Genomic DNA, 26,500 nt, shown 5'->3' on the forward strand with positions numbered 1-26,500 from the left:
GAGAAATTAGGTCTCAGAGACACCAGGGACAGACCACCTGACACACAGGAGGATGGCCGTATGAGAGACAAGGGAGAGCAGAACAGCACAGCTGGTGCCTTGATGTCTGCCTGAGATTCCACAGTCATGGGATAGTCCATTTCTGTTGAAGCCGCCCAGTGGGGGTGTTGGGGGGGCTATTTTATGACAGTAGAGTTACCACAATGCTGGATGCAGGAGCAGAATTCAGTCCTGAATGTCACTGTGTCCTCTGTCAGGATATTCTACAGGGCCACTGGTGCAGCACCTTCAACAGAGACAGGACTCCAATATACAAGAAAGCAGAGGCTGCCACCCCAAGCTGAAGGAGGCCGAAAAGACCTGGCTTCATAGCAGCTGGGGAGTGTCCACTGGGCCATTTGCTACAGAAGACACTAGGGGGTGATTGGATACATGTGAAATGCCATGAAGACAGGATAGGACAGGGCACTAATGTCCATGTCCTGGTCACAGGTGCAATGCAGTTATATGAGTACAGCTGTCTGTAGGGAAGGAAGGACTGACTTCTCCATCCTGAGCACAGCTGGAGGTCTGAATCCACTCATTCCCACCTTCTATTTCTTAATTTTAAGAGAGTGTCCTCAGCTCCTGAAGAGCTGGGCTCTAGACCATGCCCATCCCCTCTCTGGAGCCAGGAGGAGACTATGAATGTGACCAACCAAGATTCTGAGTCACAGACCCCCAAAGGCTCATCCACTGAGCTGGGAGACCCTGAAGGGTGGGCACCTTCTCCCACCAGGATGAGGAGCCCTGGATCCTTTTCTTCCTGCTGCCCATCAGTGGTCAATGCCAGACCACACTGTGGGGACCCAGTGCACAATATTTTCCTCTACAGGACAGACCAGCCTGCTCATGGCACATTATCGAATGTGTTTTCTGTGGCATCATTTTCCCATAATTGCACTCTTTGGGGACAGGACATGACACAGGGGAGGGAGTTTAGCCAAGCACACTACTATGAGGTCCATGAGTACAATTGCTCTGTGTCCATGAAGTCCACAGGAAGATGAGCTGTGGGAGGTTTGTGCAGAGCAGTTCTGCAGGTGGTCTTGGACTGGCCCAGGCTCTCCTCTGACTCACTTGTGGTTCCACGAACACATACTGAGTGCACTGGGTGCAGCACCCTGAGACCTAGGGAGCCTAGCAGAAGAGCTCAGGCCCTTCCAGTCCCTCAGAGGATCAACTGGGCTTTAGTGCTTTGGATCATGGGATGTCATTGCTCAAAAAATAAAAGCCAAGATAGGAGCTCTGTGAGTTCTCTTGGTTGTCCCATAAGAAGTGTTTGCAGAGATCCTTGAGGAGTGTTCTCCTGGGACTTGTTTATCTAGTGATCTCAAAAGATGCCTGTTCTGGGAATGAGAAACTTTTCCATGAAAGCCACATGTATGAAGACATGAATGGATGTGAACATACTTTATGTACAGAGATATGAAAAAATGTGCTCTATGTGTAATAAGAATTGTAATTCATTCCACTGCCATGTTTTTAAAAATAAAATCAATTAAATATTTTTTAAAAAGAAAACAGCATTAAATCAGAGCTTACTGTCTGGTGCACACAGAAGTCTATATGGTGACTTAAGTTCTTATAACAGTGATCTGCCAGTTGCGCAATGTGAGCTGGCAAGGAGTCAGGAGCAGGAAGCTCAGATCCACTTCCCCACTAGGGGGCAGCAGTGGGGTTAGCAGCAGGGAGAGTGGAAGAACCACTTGTTGATTGGATGGTGAGAATGTGTTTGGGGAGTTTCACAGGGTGTAGAAACTCATTGTCCTCTACACAAGTCACATGCTCCCTCTGGAGCAGGTGTCAGGATCTAAATGAAGTATCATGAAATGGTGATGTTAGTAAAGCTGCCTCCTATGCCATGTCCATCCTGTCAGAGCCTGTTTCAAACCATGCTTGAGTGGACTCTGAGTGCATTTTCTGAAAAATGCCTGAAGCACTTTGTGACTTAGTGAATTGATGTCCAGGTATGACCTTGTCTTAGCTGAGTTCACAATTTCACTTTTCAGGTTCTAGCAAAGAGAAGAAGTCTGGTTTGTGAGAAGGAAAAAGAGACACACAACATGCTGTTAGGATACCAGATCCTGGAAATTGGCATAATAAACTGGCTCCAGGAAAGCCTGCCTGTCAACAAATCCCCTCCTCCATGGAGCCCTGAGCCTGCTGTGTGTGGAGGAGAGGCGACATCTGGGTGATTTCTGCAGAGACACAAAACATGAAGGAGCTGGAGCCCCACATTTGAGGGTCACAGTACACAGAACTGTCTCAAGGTCTTATCCTGGAATGCAGAGGAAATGCCCTGTTAGCAGGACCTGAGGACAATTGCTGCAGCCATCATTATCAGGCTCTGTCCTGGACAGAGGAGGCCGTCACTGGGTCAGGAAGAGAGGAGAAGTATGCAGGGACCCTAGCACACAGTTGTGCTTATGTAGTCACTGTTAACCCTGAGCATAGCACTGAGGGTTTATGGCTCTCCCTGAGCCTCCATTTCCTCCTGCTCACATGCATGTAATAGCAAATACTCCCCCATCCTGTTTCACCTCTGCCATGTACCTGGGGAAGCAAAAGAAGATCTAGAGGACCAAGCATCTCTCATACATGAATGAAAGTGGGTTTTCTCTCTCCTACAAAATAGAAAACTGCAGAAGTCTAACTTTGTGTTATGTACCAGGCAGAAAGGGATTGAAGGCAGATGGCAGCTGTTATTTCCCTCTGGAATCATCTGGGCTGCTGTGGTGGTCCCTGAGGCTTCCTGAGAGTAAGGAACTCCAGGCTGCTGATAGACAGGGGGAAGCCTCTCCATGACCCACTGCCCCTGAGCCAGGCTGGGACTCCACTGGGCCTGCAGGATGCAGCTCAGATGAGGCCTCCAGGTCTCTGCCTAGGGTTTTGCTGGTGCCAGGGTCACGAGCTGCCCACACTCCAGCTTGCTGTTCCCCTGGAGACAGAGACAGTGAGGCTGAGGTCTGTGTCAAACAATATCTCACATGGTCCCTAAAATTGGAGATAAGACTGTTCCAGCCTTCCTTATCATTGGACACTTGTTTTGCCTTTTAACCTTCTCTCTACTACTTGTCAAATGACTCACAAAAGGAAAAACCCACTCACCTCCACTTGGGATCTGCTGCACTAGAATTCCTTCAGCTTTCTCTTCTAAGGTCTCTGAAAATGCACAAGAAGCACATTACCTAAAACAGTGTTTTATAAAATGGGTTGGTTTATCAATTTGGGGCTCATAAATATATTTAGAATGTTTTTAAATTTTAAGGCATTACAGTCATACATAATCTTGGTCTATGGTGTTCCTGTTTGTATGTGCTCATGATCAACCACTGTAACGATGGAAAGTAGAACACATTTTCTAAATGTGGGAAACTGAAAGTGCTTTAGAATTCAATGTTTTTTAGATTTTTGGAAACTTTTCATCATTTACTAACTGAGCATTTCCATAAAATAATCCAAAACCCACTGGAATCCATCCTAAAACTTTCAGATTTCTGAGCTTTTTGGATGTGAGAGATTAAGACTAGAAAGGCTCAACTTGCCATAGAATAAGGTGCAGTAAAATACAGTCACCCAGAACACCCAGGATGTGACTGTGGATGGTGGAAGCATTGCTAGGTGGACTCTGTGTGTGATGCATGTGCTGTGTGCTGTGGTCCACTCTCTCAGTTTTATGGTATTTCTAAGACAAGGTGACTGGTTGGCTGGGCTTGTCTGCCACCTACTGGTCAATCTTAGGCATAACATGGTTAGGATTTTAGACTCTGGGTCCCATGGGGCTTCACTGCTAATCTTCACTATTGCTCAGGGAGCTGACCCTATTCCATCCATCACTGGGACAGATTCTGTAAGAAACACAGATGTCCAGCTCATATCAATAGTCTTTCTTGTAGCTGAGGACAAATCACTAACAGATAACCAGGGATTGAAAAGTGATAATTGAGAAGAAGGTTAAGGGCTACACTCTGTGGGGCAGGTGAGAGGCCAAGGCTGTGGCTTCAGAGAGGCTCCTGAGGATGCAGGTATGGAGGCAGAATCGGGGGCCCAGGCCTCCTGACCTCCCTGTCAGTGCAGCTTTGTTTCTGCCCTCTCAGAAAGATCCCAACTCAAGACCACACCACCTGTGCCTACTAAGAAGGCCCGAGGTCACACAGGCTTGTTACCAGCTGCTGGGAGGTTTGTGCTCTTAGCTACAACATCAAAGATGGTCAAAGCAACATTTTAGACCAACACTGGTCAACAGAACATCCTGTTGCCACCAAACACCAGTGTGTATTGACCACTTGAGACACAGCAAGCGCATCTAAAAGATTCAATTTAAACTTTAATTTTATTTTAATTTTATAAACTCACACATGGCTAATCATCCACCATGGCTGGAATCTACCAGCCACACAATATTCTGCTGCTCAACCCTCTCTAGGTAGCAATGGAGGCACCAGAGAATCAGGGTGCTCGGGTTCCAAGCTGTGCAGTTTCTCTGTGGTTCAAGGATAACTTTGTTGACCCATTTCAATCATCATCAATGCACTGTGATAAATAAAATATTCCAAGATGTCCTAAATATAATTATAATTATAATTAATTAATTATAATGAAGAATGCAGGGTAGACAGAGATTTAAAAATCAATCAGATTTCTGAGCCCCAAATCAAAACCTCTTCTCCATGTTTTTGATTGATGGTTGGAATCATCAAAAAACACATGACCAACCACAGGACATTCAATCTTAATGACTGTGAAGCTTTTGTCCATCAAGTCCACTTAACCAATAGCAACAAGTGTGTCCCTTAGAAATACCCACTTATCATGAAGATTGTCACTATCTGTGCTAATTCAACACTTTTATCATGGGTAGAGGTTCCCAGCTTCTGTGGTAGATGACACTGTTGGCTGGGAAGGACCAGAGCACCTCCATGTCTAGAACTGTGCCTTCTCTTGCCAAATGCCCAGGGCTTTGAAAGACTCACCAGAAATAAGTGGTAAATGTCTAAGGTGAGGAGTGTGATAATTAAAATATTATATGACCCTTAACAGCTCCCGGGGGCTCCCAGGCCCAGGGCAGCACTCAGCAGTTGGGTGGGGTCACCCAGGGCCACAGGCAAGTAGCAGGGAAAGTCCCAGAGGTTCTGATGCTCCAGGTGCCACCAGACCCTGGACCTCTCTCAGCCTCTGCAGGTGCTCAGCAAGGGAGGGACCTACTCCTGGCCCCCTGAGGACCCTGCTCAGACCCCCCACCTTCCCTGTAGGAGTCCTGGGGCTCCAGGGTCATGTGTGACTGGGGTGTCCTCTGCCCAGGTCAGAGCACTTCAATTTATTTCTTTTAATCAAGTTTTCTTACATTGTTTTTGTATCAAGAACAATCTCACTTGGAGGTGGGCCAGGAGGATGGTGACCTGGGGCTCTGCAGGGGAGGGTGTGTCAGGAGCTTGGTCCCTGGATGAGGTCTGGAGTCTGCTGTGGCTGGGAAGGTTCAGCACATCACAGCTGTGACTCATCCCAGCCACTAACACAGGGACAGAGGACATGAAGACAGGAGGGGGAAGGGAAGGTGTCCAAGATCACCTACATAGGAACCTTGTCGGGACAGCAGACATTGTGGAGTTCAAGTTGAAAGAGAAACTAGTTTGTGTCTCAGTCCTGGAAACAGATCAGAAAGTCCAATGTGAGGGGGAAGAAGAGGATGGGAAATGAAGAAAATCATACACAGTTATGTATTCACAGCACTGTTGAAAGTCGGCTCATCCAGGATGTAGACTGTGGCCAATTAACTAGTGATTTTTATATGAAATATTTGAAAAAGTTGTCAATCACTGAAGGCCTGGTTGATTTTGCACACTACAGAAATTATATATATTTTTTTCTTTTTTCGATGAACAATATTCTTTTGAGTTCTTGAGGTCCCTGCTCTTCCCAAGTGTCCCTCCTGGTCTTGCTGTTGCTGTCCCCCATTGGCCATGGGCTCCTTCCTCTACTCTCAGATGCATCTGCAGATGCCCCTGGGCCTTCCCTAATCCACACACAGGAACAGCCGCACACACCACACACCACACATCACAGCAGACTCCACACAGAATTCAACAGGGATTGAAATAATTCCGCTCCCTTTTCCTTTTGCCATTACTTTCCTGCATGCCTTGGTCCCCTCGACCATGAGGACATCAGTGCCTGGGTCACAAACTGGGTCAGGTGCACCTGCCTGTGTGAGGGCTCTTACTTATTCCTGCAAACTCTGCCATGCAGCTGAAAACCCTCAAGCACAAAAGTATGTCCTGGCTTTTATATTACATAAAAATATGGTGATCTCAACTAAACTCCAGGTACAACTTTCACAGTTGAAAAGATCAACTGGGCAATGAAAAGAAAACTTACAAGAGAAACAAGGATCTTTTGAAATGATACAAAGACTGCTTGTATGTAAAATGTCAGCTAAGGTTTATTGTTCCCCAATCAAAGGAGGATGGAGAGACCCCAGGAGGGTGGTGCTTGATGGGAGGGTCCATCCTGGGATGGAGGCTGGGGGCTGAGGACTGACTCATGCAGCCATCAGACATCAGGACCAGGTGGCTAGTTACAACTCTGTCTCCTGAGCTCTGACCTTAGAAGGAGATGGGAAGGTCTGGGCACATTCCTAGAGTAAGTGGAGCAGAACTTAAAAATAGCATCTTCACATCCAGTGCATAGAGCTCACACACAGGCAGCCCTGAGTGCCCCACAGAAGGTCCCCTCTCACTAAGGTTATTTTACATTTGGTCTCAACAATCATGACACACAACTACAGAGTATAACATAAGATGTTCTCTAATATGAAATTTTTCTGTAGGGATAATGTGTGAGCATGTCTGGCAAGAGGCATACTGTAGAAATATTATCGTTAATATTGTGTTTTGCTATGTTTGGAATTAAATCTGTGCTATACTGAAAAGTGATTGTTCAAAAAATGATTTTTACCTAAAGAAATTAATGAAAGTCATATTTTTTATATATTTTTTAATATTTTTTATGCCAAAAATCATTGTTGAAAGAGCAAACAAGTAGATAGATTATTTTATGTTAAGATGCAGGTAATACTGTCAGTGATCAGCAGATACATGTCCAAGTTATAATTCATGGACATTATCCTGATGCCACTACCAAGTTTATGCCTTACCCTGGCACCTCTGCATGATCTTGCTCCAGGAATCACAAGGATTGTCTCAATTAGATAATGTCTAATGTCGGGGGGGGGGTACAAACTAGGCTTTGACCTGAATGGATTAGCCTCATAAAATGGCATATGTAAGGTGTACAGTATATGCTCCCAAAGTGTAGCCAGAATAATGGGTTCACAGGGGTCATACTCAGAATCTTCTTGGGGGGTTCTTCTTCCAGCCAAAAAGGGTATAAGCCACCTGAAAACTTAAATTCTAAAATAATTGGGGAAAAACAAAAGACAAAGATTTAGAAATATATTTAAAAAGCTGAGCCCCTGATACACTCAGTAGACACAAGAGCTGTAATTAGACAAAGGAAAGATGGCTTGAGTGGTTTACTTAAGGGAGTGCATCAAACACAGGTATAAGGTGTCAAGGGGGAGTGTTAAGGTCTGTAAACAAGTAAAAAATAACACCTGGTATTTTGCCAGGGAAATGTTAGAGTTTGTAAACAAGTCTGGATGGTGCCTGGCAAAATGCCAGAGGGAGTGGTTTGAAAAGTAACAAAAGCAAGCCTTTAAGTGTGGAGATTCCTTATTGGTTGACTGATGTATCTAGTTTATGCTAATTAGATAAGCTGTGCAAATTGTATAAATAGCTCTGTTGTCCTACAATAAACGGCTCCTATTCCTGCTGCATCAACGTACACAAGTTATTCGTTACCCCCCCCCCCGTTTATTCTGCTGCAGCCGGACCCCGCAGATGGTGGCCCGTTATGGGGAGCCCCGGGACACTCGGCGGTAAGTGACGAAAAAAAAAGCGCTGCCCGTCCATAGATAGGACGGGAGCAATCTGCTCGTCCCTAGACAGATAGGGTGAGAGGAAAAATGACCATTTCGAGAAAATGGAGAAGATTGATGCAGTATGTTTGTGTCTTGTTTTGTCTCGGTGTATTGTATTTATGATGAAAATATGGAAGGGGTGAGAAGTAAATTGATAAGGGAAAGAGGCACCCCAATGGAACGAAGAATAATTAGGGCATGTGTTGATAAGAGCCCAGAAACTCTAGTCAGAAAGAAAAAGAAAGTTCAGAAGAAAAAAAATTATCAGAAAAAAAGTTGCAGCAAAAGGCTACTACTAAATACTTTTCGTTACCAGAGGGTGCGTGAATTGGTGCAGCGGCTGCCATGTGCAGGAGCGAATCATGGTGTAGTAAGGAGTTTCCAAGCAGCGGCAGCCGGCTTTTCCCCGGGGAGCGGGACGCCATTGCAAGAGCCCAAATCAAGACCTGACCTGGAGGTACAGTCTCCAGGCTCTTGCTCCCTGTGCCCAGTAGCAGTTTGAGTCTGGACACTCCCCGGACTCTCCCCGGGGCCATCTGGGGCTCCCAGGATGCTACAGGCAGAAGCCGCTACCAGCGTCCCTGATGTTTGCTCATTTTCAATGCCTTAAACTAAACTACAATAGTTCTCCCACACCTGGAAGCTAATGAGTAATGAGCACTATTAAGGCTTATTTCAAATGTAAAAAACCTTGAGATAATGTACTAAATTGTTCAGAAGGTTGTTTTCCTAGTAGAATGCTACAAGATTTTCTTTAGCCAGCATTGCAGAGTTCCTGCCTTCATCCCAGTGCCAGTGAAAAGGAAAGAGGAAGAATTTCCAGTGTTGCTGAAAACCTGAAAACTGAAGGAGACTTTGGCTGAGAAACGGAGGAGACTTCAAATTAAGCTAGCTGCCTGCAGAACTTACCTGGACTGTGATTTAAGCTAGCTGCCTGCAGAATTTGCCTGGACTGTGATTTAAGCTAGCTGCCTGCAGAACTTACCTAGACTATGATTTACCTGGACTGTGAGTTAATCTATTGAGACACAGCTTTACTTGGACTGAGACAATAAACTGTAATGTACAACAAATTGTAACTTGATATCTTTGCTAACAGTGTCATTGCTGGTATAATTTTTCCAAGGGCTTCTTGCATGGAGCCATTAATTGGCTTGCTATTGTTACATTTTGTATCCTCACTTTCTGTTTGTAGCAGGTTATTTATGGTGTTTCTGTAACCACTATGGTCGTTATTTAAATTAAACAAAAGGGGGAATTGTTAAGGTCTGTAAACAAGTAAAAAATAACACCTGGTATTTTGCCAGGGAAATGTTAGAGTTTGTAAACAAGTCTGGATGGTGCCTGGCAAAATGCCAGAGGGAGTGGTTTGAAAAGTAACAAAAGCAAGCCATTAAGTGTGGAGATTCCTTATTGGTTGACTGATGTATCTAGTTTATGCTAATTAGATAAGCTGTGCAAAATGTATAAATAGCTCTGTTGTCCTACAATAAACGGCTCCTATTCCTGCTGCATTAATGTACACAAGTTATTCGTCACCCCCCCGGTTATTCTGCTGCAGCCGGACTGTGGCAGGAGAGCCTTGCTTCATGTTCTCTTGCAGTCAGCAGGTTGATTGGCACCTTGGCAGGTCACACCCATCTCAGGTGCTATGTGGGCCATGGCAGAGTGGGATAGAAATTCACAATGTCTCTGGGCAACTGACCTGAGTAAATGTCCACTGTTCATTCCCAGACACCAAATGATCCTATCCACCAGGATTCCATGCACAGTGACCCCCACACAACCCATGGATGGCTAGTGACAATGGGAGGATCTCGTACATTACATAAACCTAGTAGATATTTACGAAGAGCATATGGTGTGTGGACAGGGGGTGCCCTGGTCAAAGATCTGTGCATGGACCCTGGACAGTCACTTGGCTTAGGGCCTGGAGGAGAAGATAGGAAATCAGACACAGTTATCCTGAGAGGGTGCAGCAGATGGGCTTGTAAAGTGGGTTCTGCATGTGCAGACTTTATGGATTCTGTGAGACAGCAGAGAAGGTGCCAAAGAGGAGAGCTAAGTAGCAATATGAGCTAGAAGACTCTCTCCTCTGGGAAAACTACCTGGTCTCTGTGTCCCATTCACTACCACCATATTTGCACAATAGATCCTTCATCGAGTGGAGGCAGGAATGAGGGTCATGAAAAGAGCCACATCTCTCCACCACCACCTCTACAGTGCTATACTTCAGGATATCTGATTTCTCTGCATCAGAACCAAATGTCACCTGTCACCTGTAGGAAGTTGGAGTTTTTAATCAGTGTCCCCTTGAGGGCTGTGGTGCATTCCTCCTAGAACACACCTGTGGGCCAGGGAACAGAGACTCAGATGACCAGGGGGTACCTGCTAGCCCACCCCATAGCCACACTGCCACCTTCTGAAGACAGAGACAGAGACCTTAAAAGCTGAGAGGGAAAAGAGACTCCTTAGCTTTATGGGAGAAACAACTGGAATGAAAAGAGAAATTCTCCCCTGGAAACAAAAAGGTCAAAGAAAAGTTCACAGTTTCGAGTGTTGAAGGAGAAGACTGTTGACCTAGAACTCTAGATCCTGGGAAAAGTTAATAAGGAATCAACATAAATTCAAGAGCCCTCAGTTGTAGAAACACGAAGAGAGTGTGTATCTGACCCCAAAGTGGCTGCGAGGGGCTCTATAGAGAATAGAGACATGACAGGAGCAGAGACCTTGGAACACAGGATGGGGAAGGACCATAAAGAATGGACAAGTGACAAGCCTTTGACAGCTGGGTCTGACCACACTGCACATTGTGCACATCTGTCCAACATCACTGTGACACCCCAGGTCACCAAGAAAATGCAAATTAAAACACATGAGAAAACAGCCCCCCTGAGGGATGGCCAAGTCCAGGAAGGAGCACCCCACAGGCAGCAGGAGGGGAGCCCAGGCCCTATCCCTGCTGCTGAGCTGGACCTGGCTGCAGTCACAAGCCACTCCCAGCAGCTGAGTGTTCTGGGGAGTGTCCACAAGATATCTGCAAGATAAAGACAGGATGTGCAAGACAGTGTGACAGATTCTTAAAACACTAGGTGTTCTGATATGAAACTAAAGATGGTGAACGTACACATCTAAAAATAAATAAAATTCTGTACCTAAAAACTTACAGGACCTGTATTCAGCATTGAAAACCTGGAGGACACAAGCCTGCCCTTCAGTAGGGGAATGGATCAATACTGTTATAGAGGCCAGAAAATAGAAGATTACTCAGCACTGAAGAGAACACAGTGATCAAGCTAGGTGCAATGATGCTCACATGTAACACCAGCAACAAGGAGACTAAGGAAGGACAATGACAAGTTTAAGGCCAGGTCCAGCAACTTAGCAAGAACCTAAAAATTCACGGAGATCCTGTTTCAAAATTAAAACTAGGACTGTGAATGTAGCTAAACGGTACTACATGCCTGGATTCAGTACCAAGTTTGAAGAAAAATTTAAAATGAAAAAGAAAGAAAAAAGATACCTACCTATCACTTCATGGAAACCCCTAGAGGAGGTTTGTGTGCACAGCACTCAGGGTGACAGGCCAGTCTGAACATCGTCCATGCTGTGAGTGCCAGACCCCTGTCACTCAGCCCAGGTGAAACTACAGGATGGAAAATCATGAAGGTCTGCAGCAGAGAGAAGGGTGAGGGGCAGTTGGAGCTCAGACACTGTGAGGGTGGGACCTGCACTGTGCCAGGCCACACTGTTGGACACACATCACTGTCCACTTGTCTAGTTCCACAGAATGCACAAAGTGACCCTGGTGTGACCTGTAGACTTGGGCAGAGGTTGACGAATTGTAATGAAAGCAACAGAGTCTGGGGGTGGTGATGGAGGGGCTGTGGGAGCAGGGGGGACACAGGAGAACTCTGTACTTGACCCCAATTTTCTTGGATACTTAAACTATACTCAAAAATAAAGTCTAAAATATTCCTGTGTGGAATACATAGAGAGGCCTATCTTTGCTGCACAACCCCTGATACTTCCTAATTCAGTCTCTCAGGTCTTAAATCACTTTCTTTATCATATAGTGAGCTCATTGCCTGCTGGGGCTGAGCTGGTCAGGGTGCAGAGGAGCCCCCCTGGATCCTCTGACAAACCCTCCTTGTAGTGCTCAGACCCTGGCTGCCTCTGAGCAGTGCCCTCAGCAGGTGGAGGCAGAAGGAGGAGCAGCTGGGGCAGCCCAGACTCACACTTCTGCTCCCTGGGAGGTTTTTGTCATGGCCTGTGTCACTGTGAGAGGGTAACTGCTACCTTATTGACAGTAATAAGTGGCAACATCTTCAGGCTCCAGGCTGTTGATGGTGAGAGTGAAACCTGTCCCAGACCCACTGCCACTGAACCTCAAGGGAACCCCAGATTCCAAAGTATTTGCATATCCGATGAGAAGCTTAGGAGCTTGGCCTTGTTTCTGCTGATACCAGTGTAAATAACTGCTAATGTCATCTCTGGCTATGCAGGTGATGGTGACTCTGTCTCCACGAGACACAGGCAAGGAGGATGGAGACTGGGTCATTGTGATGTCACATCTGACACCTGCCATTGAAAACATAAAAAGAAATATCAATGTAAGTAGTGATGTTACAAGAGGACTTCCTGAGTAGCCAGGCAGCACTGAGATTAGTAAATCCCCAGCAATGTCCCTCCTTACCTGGGAGGCAGAGTAGCAGGAGCCCCAGGAGCTGAGCAGGGGCCCTCATGGCAATGCTGTGTCCTGACTGGGACTGACTCCTGCACAGGGTGTGAGCAGCCTTTTAAGAAGTCCTCAGGGCAGTGGGCTGTGCTGTGGGCACATGCAAATCAACAGGGCTGGGAAGGCTGGGCACAGCTGCAGGCACAGCTCTTCTCAACACTGACCAAGTGTCCCCATGTGTTCCAGATCAGATCAAGGCAGCACCAATATGCATTTCAGAGAGTTTGTTTCTCTCTGGTGACATTTTGTTACTAAGGATATTTTCAGGACAATTGTCCAATTTTGAAGAAAACTTGAGGTCTGGATTGAGCAAAGTATTTCATACCTAAAATGAGGATTATGTAGAAGAAGCTTCTTGTAGAGAATATGTAGTGAAGTGTTACAGAGGAGAACATCAGGCCATTAATATGCTCTCACATGTTCCTCGTGGGAGGATACCTTGGGTTTCATTTGAAATTATGTAATTGTGAAATACAGTTTTCAAAGAAAAAAGTGCATTAGAAGAACATGCATTTATTCAAAAGCATTTGGAAGGACTCTAGAGAAGAACTACATTTATATCAGGCAAGGTCCTACAGAAGCACAAAGATAATACCAAGTTTACTTGGGGAATGTGCCTCTTGGAGATCCCCCTGGACGTCTTTCATACCAGGGACTCAGTGGTCCTGGTTTGGGTTGGGGACTCCCATATCAGCCCCCTTTGTTGCCACTTCATCACATTCCCATGCCCATAAGCATGGTTGCTGACTAATGGCGTCAACCTGATGACTTCGCAATCCTCTGCTTCTTCCTCCAGCTCCAGCAGCTGCCTTAGCACAGCCTGAGCCCTGGAGGAGTCCAGCTCACAAGGAAGCAGACAAAGTACATGGCCTGGGCCTGCGGGGAGCTCCTGCAGGGGCTCTAAGCTTCATGTGTCCCCAGCCACTCCAGGGAGGAACACAGAGCGAATCCCTCCACATTCCCTAATCCCAAGGGTCAAGATTGTGCCCAGAGCTGCCCATTCCTTTACCCTCTTGTGTCTCATCTCTGAGCTGGTGGCAGATGCCCTCTAACCCCTGATCCTGTCCTGGACTGAAAGAGGCTCTCCTGTTCTTACCATACATAGCTGGACAGAGCAGGTGCTCAGTGAATCAGACCTGAGAATAACAGTGACTGCAGACCCTGGTGTCAGGTGACCATCTTGGGTTACCATGGTGGGAATGGGGCCCTGCATTTACATGCAGAGCAGACTCAGGCCCTGGACTAACTGGAAGAGGCTGGAACAGGGGCTCCCAAAGGTCTAGCTCAGGCTAGCACTGCCTGAAGGCTGGGCTGTTGCCCTGGGCTGGGTAAGCAGCTCTCCTGGGCAGTGGGGCTGATGGCCTGAGCTGCCAGGCAGGGGAGTCAGGGGGGAAAATCCCTCCACAGGTCTAGATGCTGAGCGGAGCTCTGAGCCCACAGCCAAGGTGAGAGTCCAAGACCAGGAGCTCAGCCCTGGATGTGGCTCTGTGGGGCAGCTGAGCTCAGCATATGCTCCATGGTCCTGGGGACTGACACCAAGAGGAAAGTGAACAAACCTTCTATCTCAGTTTTGTCAGAGCCAGACCCATGATGGTTAGAAAGATAAGGAGTACGTGTCATACACACAGATAAACTGTCTGTTTGCATGTAAGATATAATTACTAAATCAACATATTATTAACTTATTCTTTTATTTGGAATTCATAGCATGAAGTAAAATGTATATTACATTAACTGTAGATAATAACAACATAACCAGTTTATAAAATACAGATCATACATGCTGGTGTTGTGGCTCAGTGGTAGAGCACTTTCTAGAATCCATGAGCACTGGGTTTGATTCTCAGAATTACATAAAAATGAAATAAAGGTATTGTGTCCACCTACAACTAAAAATATCAATGAAAAATGCAGATAATTAGTCAAGTGTAGTGGTGTACACCTGTCATTCTAGCAACATGTAAGCCTGAGGAGGGAGGATCAGAAGTTCAAGATCGGCCTCCACAATTTAGCAAAGCCCTGTCTCAAAAACAAAAATAAATAAATAAAAATGAAAAGATCTGCAGATGTTGCTCTGTAGTTAAACATAAGGTTCAATACTCAGTACCAAAAAAAAAAAAAATATACAGATAATAGAGTATATTAAAAGTTAAATTTTTGTATTTTAAGATTCACTAAAAGAGTTAAACACAAGTAGTGCCGTCACAGGACATAGTTCATTATATACAAAAAGAACTGTATCAATAGTTCACGAAGAGCACCTCAAATCAATAATAAAAATAAACAAGTCAAAGATAAGGGGTCATGACCAGAAATGCACAAATCACAGAAGGAAAATTAAAATACATGACAAATATATGAAAATCCATTGTAAATTATAAAAATAAAAAATAAGATAAACTGTTATTTTTGACATGAAATGGAGGGCAGATTGTTAAGAAGAATCTGGCGTAGATCAGGGTTGGGGAGAGTAACCCTCTATTGGTGGTGACAGTTGTTCCTGGTGGAATGGCCTTTGTCTTGCATGATCTGCTGATGGGATTCAAATGGGAGTTTTTCTGGATCCAGGGATTATTTTCACACAAACTCACCCTCCAGAGGTGTCCAGGGCTGACATCTGTATACTCAACACCAACCACTGTGACATGTTTGAGTGGTTGCATATTGGAAACAATCCAAATGTCCCCTAGAAGACAGACACTGGGCTGGGTAAGCAGCTCCGAGGTGGAGGCCCTGCCCAGCAGAAATAGCCCTGGGTTCAGCCCACACAGAGGGTGAAGAGAGTGGAGGAACTCCAGCCTCCTGGTGAGGATCTGAGTTCCTGCCCATCTTCCAAGACCTGGAACAACTAGGCAGGGCCATGGGCCTGGAGCGGTGGAGTGAAGGCCTGTTCAAAAGAGTATAGGCTCACAGCTGCTGTTCCCATGTGTGAAGCAGCTGGTCCTCCTCAGATGGGCTCCCTCTCTAGCAGTGTTGCCTCCCATGGGGGCTCCTGGTGTACTCAGGACACCTGAGCCCCTGTGGAGTGAGCAATGACCACACATAGCTTAGCACCATGGGGACAGTCTGAGGGTAGCACTGACATTGCAGCTTCTCCTCCCCTCCCCTTCCCTTCCCTTCCTCAATGTGATGTCCCCAGTGTCTGCCCCACACTACAGTGGAGACTGCAGTGGGCTTTGTCCCCTCATGGTGATTCATGAGGACACCTCACCCACTGCACACATGGCTGTACCACCGTCTTCAGAGCTGTGACCCTGTCCTCTCTCTCATCCAGGCCCACTGCTGACCCTTAGTTCTGACCCCATTGCATGAGTCCTTAGAGGAGAGACATTCTTCTCAGGTTGTGATAATCACAAGTTATAAAGCAAAATAGAAAACAATCAGGAACTTGCCTGTGAGGAGACTTAGTCCACTGTGCACAGAGCCCCAGCGGCCATGAGCCTGGGCACTGAGCACAGTTCCCAAGCCTGAGGGCTCCTCATGGGAAGGGGTCTCTGCTGCTTTCCCAGGGCCTCTGAGGTCAGGACCCTAGGCTGGGTTCCTTGTGGGGTTTGTTCGCCATCTAGTGGCAGAGTTGAGGCATAGGAACATGATAGTTTTGGGGTGTGGAATCCCAGATTCATAAAACTGATCCTCCTCCATCCATCACTAGGGCAGATTCTGTAGGAAACTCAAATGGTCCCTCTCCTCAGTGAGTTGTTCAACTCGATAAGTACAGAAGATCAACACTGCACCAGGGATTCAGAAAACATGCTGGTCTTGGGGAGCTGGCCTCTAGGTGAGTAACTCTCAGGATATGCAAAAGCTGGGGTTTTGCCAGAGAAGAAAAGGGGCCTGAGTGACCCTGAGGAAGGTCAGTTTTAAAGGTGCAGGAGGCCAAGGTCTCCTGGTCTAGAGAGGCCAACCCAGCCTCATGCTTCCCATGCAAAACCCTTCCAGAGCTACTGAGGGTCTCCCAGGGCTCCCAGGAAGAGCTTCCATGCTCAGCAGTTGGGCCAGGGCAGCTGAGGCAGCTAAAGAGAAGTGCAGAGTGTCCCAGAGGTGCCCAGGCCCCAGCCCCTACTGCCCCACTTGGCCCTTCCTTCCAGCCTCTGTAAGGTGCTGAGGAAGGGAAGGGACCTGCTCCCTCCCAGCCCCAGCATGCCCAGCTTCCCACACTGCATCTGCCCTTAAAGGAGTCCCTGATCACCACATGCACACAGGATATCTGACACCCTCTCAGAGAGCAAGTGGGGTGACTTTTTATCTAAAACCATGAACTTGGACAGGAGCAGGAGGATGGTAGTGGTGGGGCCCTGCAGGTCAGGTGGGTCAGGAGCTTGGTTCCTGGCTCAGGTCTTGGCTCTGCACAGCAGGTACTCAGCACAGGAGATGACAAGTGCTGTGCCCATGAACAATGGAAAAACTGGCTTGGGGACATCTCAGGAATTGACAGGACTACACCAATGTCACCATTAAAGATGCTTAAAGTCAAATTTCCTTTGAAAATAGACCATGGGTCACCCTGCTTTCATGGGGGCTCCTAGGAAGTAGTTTCCTGTGCTCAGCCTCCCAGGAACTCAGAGGAAGGTATATCTGTGGTCCCAGGAGGCTTGATGACAACTAAAGATGGTGGCAGACATGGGCCTCATCCACGTGGAGCTGGTTCTGCAGGATGCAGGAGTCGGGGTTCAGAGGTTCCACTGGGATTTCAAAGGAGGCCCTGAAGGCCAGGCAGGGGGCATCGGGGCTGAATCCCTGCAGCAGCCCCTGAGAAGACAAGGTGTGGAGATGTGAGAATGGATGTGGCATTGCAGTGGAAGCCCTGATACTGAGAGTTGCCAACAGCATGGGACATCTGCTGAGGGAAACTCTGAGTCCAGCAGAGGCACATGGGAAGGGAGGCCATGTGGGTTGTAGCCAGTATGTCCATAAGGGCGGAGCCCTGTGTCAACCCTTTGGACAGAACTTCACTGTGCCACATGCCAGGTACTGGATAGGGGCTGCAGGGTAGGTTTGTCCAACTGGATTTTACAGTCCAGCTTTGGCACCATCCCTTCTTGCTGTGCTCATATTCCTCCCCTTTTGAAATGGGAATGGTGACATTGAGCCCCTGGATGATGGACATAAGTAACTTGCTTTAGACTTTTACAGGGTTCACCACCCTGAGTTTTCCTTGGGTCTTGGAGACTTTAAACTTGGACTTTAAGGTAATGCTGAATTGTGAAGACTGGGGGATTCTCAAAAATAGACTAAATGCACCTTGCATTGTGATTTGGACATGAGATTTTTCGAGATCAGGAGTGGATTGTTAGGATTTGAATGTGAAATGTGTCCCAAAAGCCTCTGTTAACCTGAGTGTCTTCAGGATTAGGAAAGTGTGACATCATCAGTCCATCTTAGTCTGAATGGACAGTGTCAGGGATAACTGTGAGCAGGTGGAGCAAGGCTAGAGGGGGTAGGCCAGTGGGGGTATGCCCTGGATGAGTTGACCTTCCTGTGTCTCTTCCTCTTTCTCCCCATCCCTCTCCTGTTGACATGACCTGAGCTGCTTCTCTCTGCCATGTCCCCTCCTGTGATGTTCTGCCTCACCTTGGCCTCAGGACTTTAGAGCCAGTTGACCATGGACTTAATCTCCAAAACCATGAGCCAAAATAAACCTGTCCTTCTGTCAGTGTTCAAGTCTGGTCTTTGGGTCCCAGAAATGAAGAGCTCACTAAAACATTTCATTTGAGCCAGTTCTTATATGAGTGCATTATCTTTCCTCATATTTGTGAATTTTCCTGTTCACTTTCTATTGTTAACTTGTAACTTCATACCATCATCAGAGGAGGAGATAATATGCATGTTCTATGTTCTATGTCTTTATAACATCATTGAGATTTGTTTTGTGGCCTAACACATAGAGGATCTTGGAGAACATTCCATGTGCACCTGATCAATCATGCAGCAAGCCATTGTGGGTAGAATCCACCTACATGTCCGTTAGGTGGGTGGCATTGATGCAGGTCTCTGTTTCCTGACTTATCCTCTGTCTGGTTGATGCAGGGACTATTGAAAGTACAATAATTCGGTCCCCTCTGTTACTATATTGTTGTCTGTTTGTCCCTCAAATCTGACCTTGCTTTTAGATGTGTTTCGGAGCCTTGATTTTTGGTGCATGTATGTTTGTAACATTTATCACCTTGGAGAATGAACCCCATTATCACTGTATAATTTTTTTGTCTGTCCAATCAAATTTGAAAAAAATTCTATATTTCTGATAGTAGCATGACTACTTTTTATGATGTTTTTTCACATTTTTACCAGCAAGCTCTGCTTGTTCTAAGACCTAACATGAGATTACCAAATGAACACGTACATACACAATTTCAATCCATTTTGCCTATCTACACATTTTGATTGGATGTTCACCTATTTACATTCAGCAAAGTTACAGACAGGGAGGAGCTTCTCTTTGCCATTCTTCTGTGCTTTCTCTCTTCCTCTTGCCTTTACCCCTTTTCCTGGGGAGAAAAGGTCAAGGTTTGGGGCTTTTTGGGTTGCCACGTGGCCCTCACAGTGTGAATGTTGCTCAGGACCTGAAAGATTTTCTGATTTCAGATCAGGCTGTAGGAAGTTCTTTGAAACATCACCCTTCTGAGTCCCAGATAATTACCAGTGGCTATATTGGTCAGGGCAGAGAAAGAGGAGGGGCTTCCATTTTTTATTTCATGCAGTTCTGTAAGATCTGGGTTTCTTTCTACATCCAATATAGTATGCATCTAACTTTTCAAACAGTGAAAACAATGGCCCCAATACTTATTAATAAAACAATGAAGGAGCTGATAAAATAGATTCAGATTTGTGCCCTGGTGACAGTAATAAACCACATCAAGTGAATACTCAATATCTGAGATATGCTTACTAGAAGAGGAAGTGACACTTCAGGTAGAAACCTCAGAAGCCTAGAGGATTAAAACAGAAGATCTAACACTTGTGTCATCAGAGTCCCAGAGGAGAGGAGTTTAAAAGGTACTGTAGGAAATAATGGCTGAAAAACCCCCAATTTCAGCCAAAGACAGAAACCTACAGATTTAAGAAGCTGAGCAAATTCCAAACAGAGGAGATCCAAAAGGGTTTGTGCCAGGTACAACACACTTCTAAAGTAAACAGGAAAAAAAAAATATACCGAAGGTAGCAAGAGAGAAAAACAGCCAGGTTAAGCCAGGGGAATGACTCAGATGGCAGTAGGTGTCTCGGCAGAAACGTGGTAGACGAAAAGAACTGTTCCAGAGTCCCACATCTAGTGGAAAGGTCCTTAAGGAAGGAAGGGAGACAGATACTCAGATAAAGCTAAATTTAAGAGAATCTGTCACCCTGAAAGGATGGTTAAAGGACACTCTCTGTACAGAAGGGACAAGCTAAAGAAGGAATCTTGGAACATCAGGAAGGAGATCAATGGGAACAGTAAAGATCTGACTAAATACTACTAATTTTCTCAGTTGATAGTTGAAGCAAAAATTGTAAGACTGGGTGATGTGGTTTCAGTGTATGGAGAGGAAATGTGCAAGCCAGTTGTGAGTGAATGAGGACAAAGAGAATTAGAGAGAGGGACAGTCTCTGCCTCTCTCCAACCAGAATGCTGCTGTGGTCACTGTGATTAGCTGGGTGTGTAAAATGACACCTACAGCAAGCACCCAGGAAGCCACCCAGAGAGACCACTAAACACCACGGATAATTCAGAATGGAGTTCTAAGAAACGTCTAAGCCACATGCAAGAAGGAGGAAAGAGAAAAGAGGACAACAGGGAGAGAGAACAAAGCCGGGCTCCCTCCCAGCCCTAGAAAATAAAACAAAAAAGAAAAGCAGGCAGCAGACCCAGAGGCTTGAGGCTCCCCCCACGCTGCAGGTGTGGGTGCACCTGCCTTGCAAGGATGGCGGGTGCTGGGAGGGCGTCCTGGATTGGCGCTGCCTAGGCTCGACAACAGAGCTTTCCATTTGCAATAGGCTAGATTTGTTAAAGAAGCCTTCAAAAAGCAAATAATGCATTTTTCTAACTATTAAATGTGATGCAAAACTTCTCGATTTCGAACTCTGATAAAAATTAATTTCATAAATGAACTTCTAGGATCTGGATATAAAATGAATCCCATATTTTCTGTTATTAAAGTGAAATTCTAGTTTTTGTTTTCGGTTCTCATGTGAGAACAGGAGAGTACAGCAGGTCCTCTCTTCTTGGTCACTGCTGACACCTCCTGGCGCGTTTGCGGTGGTGCTTTTGTGCACACTAGCCCTGTTGTCACCCTTACTCCAAGTTCAGGTGGAAGAAAACCACCAGGGCAGCGCCACACCCAGTCCTCCCCCAGGCCTTCCTACCTGTGTGCGGGTGACCATGGTCTATCCAGGGGTAGATGTCTGAGACCTACTGCCCGCCCCACACCTGCTCTCCCTTCACACTCAGCCCACCACCAATCTCATTGATTGCCGCCTCCTACATCTCCTCCCTCCTGATCTCCACCCAAGCTGTAATCATCATCACTCTTTTGGTTGCACTTATTATGCTCCATGTGTTGTTCTCCATGCTTTACTTATATTAACCCAGTTTGCTCACATTGATCCCAGGGGGTACAAAAGGAGGAGCCTGAGAGCAAGGTCAAGGTCCCATGTTGTGCAAATGCCAGTGCCAGGGGCAATCCTAAGCAAGCTGGATCCAGATTTTGCTTCTTCAAGATGATGCCTATTGTCCTCTGCCTGCCATGCTGTGCCATGGCCCTGTCCCCAGTGGTCCACTTGAGTCCCCTCTGGCTGCCCTCTCCTCCCTTTAACTTATCTTTTCTATTCATTCTTCGGAGAGGAGCCAGAGATCTTTCCAGAACATGAATCTCATCATGTCACCTCCTTCAGTGCCCTCTGCTATTTTTAGGACAGAGGCGCACTGCTTCTCACACTGCCTGCCTTCCAGACACTCCCAGTCAGGATTCCACACTGGTGGCCACCCTGCTCCCAAGGAGTCCCCTCCCCAGAGAGCCTCTGCCTGCACGTCCCACGGAGGCCTGGGGCTCCTCAGCTCAGGGGATGAGGCTATGAGGAGCTGTTCTGCGGCTCCCACCCACTCTGGGAACCCCTCTAACTAGGCTTTAGCTGACATCTACCAGACTGTCTGTTTCACTTCCACTTTGTGATTAGTACAAAATATTTTCTAATTTCCCTTTGACTCATTGATTATTTAGAAATCTGTTAATTTCCAAGCATTTGAAGACTTTGCCCACGGATCTTTCTGTTACTGATATCTAGCTTAATCTCACATGCTCAAAGGCCATACAGTACATGGCTTTCAACTCTTTTAGACTTGTTGGGGTTTATTTTCTGACCCAGGTCCACCTGTGTAGACTGGAGGATATTCCACATGCACTTACAACATGCTTCTTACTGTTTAGAGGTGAAGTGCTGCTCAATACTGATTCTACCTAGTTTGTCAATAGGTTAATCAATTCCTAATATCCTTTCTCATCTTCTGTCTGCTTGTTCTATATTCCTGAGAGAACAGTAGTGAAGTTTCCAATTATAATGGTGGCTTTTCCCATTTCTTTTTTCAGTTCCATCAATTTTTAGGTCATGTGTTTTGAAGCTCTAACACGGGGTGAGTGGGTATGTATCTACTTTGTTTGACATTTTTTTTTTTTTTTTAATGCACTGGGGGTTGAACCCAGGGCCTTGCAGATGCCAGGCAAGCACTCAACAACAGAGCCACATTCCCAGCCTGATATTAATATCTTGAATAGTGAACCCTCCTCCCTTTAACTTACCTTTTCTATTTAAGGTGGGCTTCTTGTATGGAGCATCTAAGTGGGTCTCTCACTGTAAACTCTTACATTCCCCTAATAATGTATTACATGTTAGGTATATTTTTATATGCCTATTAGTTTCTCATGTTTTCTTTTTTAAGGGCCTGTTCAAGTTTTTGCTCATTTAAAAAACTGAGTTATCTTTTTATTTCTTAGCATCCTTGACTTGTTCTTAATCTTAGACTAAAAAAAAAAAAAAAAAATTCTACATTTCACTGTCAATGATACAAATTTAGGTTTTTCTTGTTCTTTATAAATTTGAGGAAGTTCCCACCTGTTCCTAGTTTGTAGGGAATTTCTTAAAACTCGTGAATGGGCACTGGAATTTGTCAATGTTTTTTGTTTATTGAGATGTTCACATGATTTTTTCTCATCTACTAATATGATGAAATAACATTACAATTTCGCATGTCCAATGCTGGATGCACAGGTGTGTACATCTGAACATGGGGAGAAATTCCAGCTGGTCATGACCTACTGTCCTTTCTATAAATTGCTAGATCCAACTTGAGAATGTTGTTTAGGATTTTAGTTTCTATATCCATGAAGGATACTGGTCTTGTAATGTCATCGTTTGGTGTCATGTTTTTCCTAGATTTAGGAAATACCTTAGGGAATGTTTTCTCCTTTTCTATTCTTTGGAAGAGTTTGCATAAGATGGGTATTATTTCTTCCTTCCTTAAATGTTTGCGGGAAGTCACTAGAGTGAAGCCATAAGGACTTGGAATTTTCATTGTAGGAAGTTTTTTAATTGAAGTTGTAATTTCTTTAAAAGGGAAATTCAAATTTTCTATTTCTTCTTATGTCAGTTTCAGTAAATTATGTTTTTTTATAAAATTATCTATTTCATCAATGTTGTCAGATTTACTGGCATACAATTCCTTATAATATCCCTTATTGTCCTCAGTGTCTGCAGGATCAGTAATGATGTTTCTATTTCAATGGGAGATATTGATAATTTGTTTTCTTCCTTTTTTTTTTTTTTTTTTTTTTGTACCAGGGATTGAACTCAACCACTGAGCTACATCCCCAGCCCTATTTTTATTTTTTTATTTGTTTTTATTTAGAGACAGGGTCTCACTGTGTTGTTTAGTACCTCACTGTTGCTGAGGCTGGCTTTGAACTTGCGATTCTCCTATCTCAGCTTCCAGAGCTGCTGGGATTACAGGTGTGCATGTGCCACCTCGCCCAGCTTTCTTTCACTCTTTTTAAAGTATCTTGGTCAGACTTTCTGGGCATCTTTCAATTTTATTAATCTCTTCAAAGAATCAACCTTCATCTACATTGATTTTCTCTTCTGTCCATCTGTTTTCTATTTCATTAATTTCTACTCTTTGTTATTTCCTCTTTTCTACACTCTTAGGTTTAACTCACTCTTCAATTTCTAGTCTCTTAAGTTCCCAGCTTAGATCACTGATTTTAAACCTTCCCTCTTTCTAGTATATGCAATTAAAGCTATGAATTTCTACCTAAGCACCACTTAAGCTACATCTCATGAAAGATACATTATTTTTTTAGAAGTCATTCAGACAATCATTTGGTATTAGGTAAAAAATGGTCTTTTAGCAATCAGGGAAGAGCTGAGCAGAAAAGGATTCCAGGAGACCTCACGGGAGATGGCGATGCTCCATATCTTGCCTGGGGAGCTGGATATACATTGCATTTTCAAAAATCCAATACTCTATACTTAGACCTGAACTGTACACAACACTAGAAGACACGTACCAGTCCCTCTCATAAATAAAGAGATCTAAGGCCCACATGGGTTAACTGTGTGTGTACCAACATCACACACTGAAGAGCCAGGGTTAACCCACTGCGGTACCACATACTCACACACACAGTGCACTCCACATTTAATGTGTGGTACCACACAAGGGCTTCTCCATCATCCTGTGTGAGATGGTCAACTCAGTGAGCTTACCTTACTGCCATCAAACAGACAGAGGCGAACATGTCTGCTGAGCACCTGGATGCTCGTTCCTGGGAGAGAAATCATCTTACAGCTCCACAGGGTGAGGATCAAGGAAACACAACTTGGCCTTGACTTAATCTGAAAGAGAAACCCAAAAACCTATTAATAGTAGTACAAATCCATTTCCAAAGCATCATTTGTAAAACACAGCTTAAGAAGATATACATAGAATACAAAAAGGAAAACTTTTACATGGATATACATACACAGAGTTTCAATAGTCTGTTCAAAATCAAACCCAGTTATTTCAGGTAAATTTTGCGTCAAGTTATATTTGAAATATTTGCATTTTTTTCTTAACTACTTAAAAACTTCAATGAAAGACTACTAGTACCAGCAGGTAAAATATATGACCTGACCCTAGAATCACTGTATTCTAGTCTCCAGGTCCATTCCCATACGATGTGTGGAATTGTAGACAGTTACCCTAGCATGACAACCAAGATACCTGGCATTAATGTCACCCAGCTACCTCCTCTTTGGCTCTTAGATGCTTTGACATAAAATGTCATGTTTGGTCTGACTGTTCAAATCTATTTCACAGATAAAGGTCATATTGTGAATAAGTAAACTGGCATTCTGTATTTTTATTTTTAAAGAACAGCTTCACTTAGCTAAACTTTACATTCTGCTTTATGATCACAAGCCTTTTCATTTAAATAATTTATATTGTTGCAAAAGATAAGATAATATCAATAATCTGTCACCTTTTTATTTAAGTAATGAGAGCTGGGTTTTTAGTTCCCGGGCACAAGTTCACGGCATTAACTGTGATCTGTTTAAGCACTGGTGCACCAAGCAGCCCCTCTGCCCACTTGCAATACAGCACCTCCTACTAAGGCGCCAGTTGATGCTCAGGGTGAGAGGATTAGGGGCACCAAGTTCTGCACCCCCCTTCCTACCACCCCGGCCACCACTGAGGGGTAAAGTCAAGGTAAATGGGAAGGGAGTGACATACTCTAATGCAGTTTATATCTGTTACAGGCAGATATAAAGTAGAATTAAAGATCAAGAGCATATTTTACTTCAAATACTGGGATAGCAAAAATCTTTTTTTCTTCGTGGTACCCACAAAGTGTGATCATGAAGTTCTGCCGACTTTTTCATTCCCACTCAACTAAGATAATGTCACTTCTACTCTTCCTGAAGGAGCTGGCAGCTTCCCACTGCAAGAGATCTGAGATGAGCAGCTTGCAGAGAGGAAAGTCTGCTTAGCTCTTGGTCTCAGAGGTCTCAGTCCATGGTCGCTTGGCTCCACTGTTTTGGGGCCAGTGGCAAGGCAGGGAATCAAAGTGGGGAGCACATGGTGGTGTGATGTGTCACCTCGCAGCAGCCAGAAAGCAGATGGGAGACAGACAGGGGCTGGGGTCCCACAATCCCTTCATGGGTGTGGCTCAGCTATGTAACTTCCCCTCACTAGGCCCCAGATCCAGGTCCTACTGCCTCCCAATAGCCCCCAGGCTGACAGCAAGCCTTGACCCATGGGCCGTGGGGCACCTATCCAAAGCACAGTGCTGGCCAACACTGACTGCGTTCTCATACTCTGCCAGGCACTGCCAAAGCCTTCATAAATTCTCACAACCGCTCGATGTTAGGAGGACTGTCATCCCTCTTCCCAGATGAAGACACTGAGGTAAAGCATGACAAACAGGGAGACTCAGTATTACATCCTTTGTGGCGATGGGAGGAGGGCACAACCGCTAAGAGAAACCAGAGTCAGGGGCCCAAGTCTAGGTGCTGCCTTGGCTATGTGAACACCACTGCTTTAAAGCCACATGTCACTCATGTGCTGGACCCAGGACAACGGCAGCCAGGCTGCAGCTTCTCTGCTGTCGCTGTACTCAAAGTGCCTGTCTTCGAGTCCCACATCAGATCTCTGAAGGACAGCTGTGACGCCATGAGCTCAGGTTGCAGAAAGTAACTTGCTCGAAACTGATTCCCTGAAAAAACAGCTTTCTTTT

At 45.3% G+C, this 26,500-nt stretch overlaps 1 protein-coding gene across 14 annotated transcripts in view; it reads right to left on the reverse strand.

Annotated features, from left to right (window-relative positions):
* Nucleotides 1-26,500, reverse strand: part of LOC120885096 (nephrocystin-1-like) — a 65,910-nt gene that overhangs the window by 19,719 nt on the left and 19,691 nt on the right. For 3 of the 14 annotated variants that reach the window (XR_013428410.1, XR_013428407.1, XM_078028011.1), the window contains one exon: nucleotides 24,796-26,479. Coding sequence is in view for 6 of the 14 variants with exons in the window: in XM_078028001.1 (XP_077884127.1) it covers nucleotides 15,346-15,444; nucleotides 24,489-24,617 (228 nt within the window). In the remaining 8 variants the exon portion in view is untranslated. The other 11 variants (XR_013428405.1, XM_078028003.1, XR_013428408.1 and 8 more) reach the window with 8 other exon arrangements.

Source organism: Ictidomys tridecemlineatus, chromosome 12 (assembly GCF_052094955.1).
Source record: "Ictidomys tridecemlineatus isolate mIctTri1 chromosome 12, mIctTri1.hap1, whole genome shotgun sequence".
In the NCBI taxonomy this organism is placed as follows: domain Eukaryota; kingdom Metazoa; phylum Chordata; class Mammalia; order Rodentia; family Sciuridae; genus Ictidomys; species Ictidomys tridecemlineatus.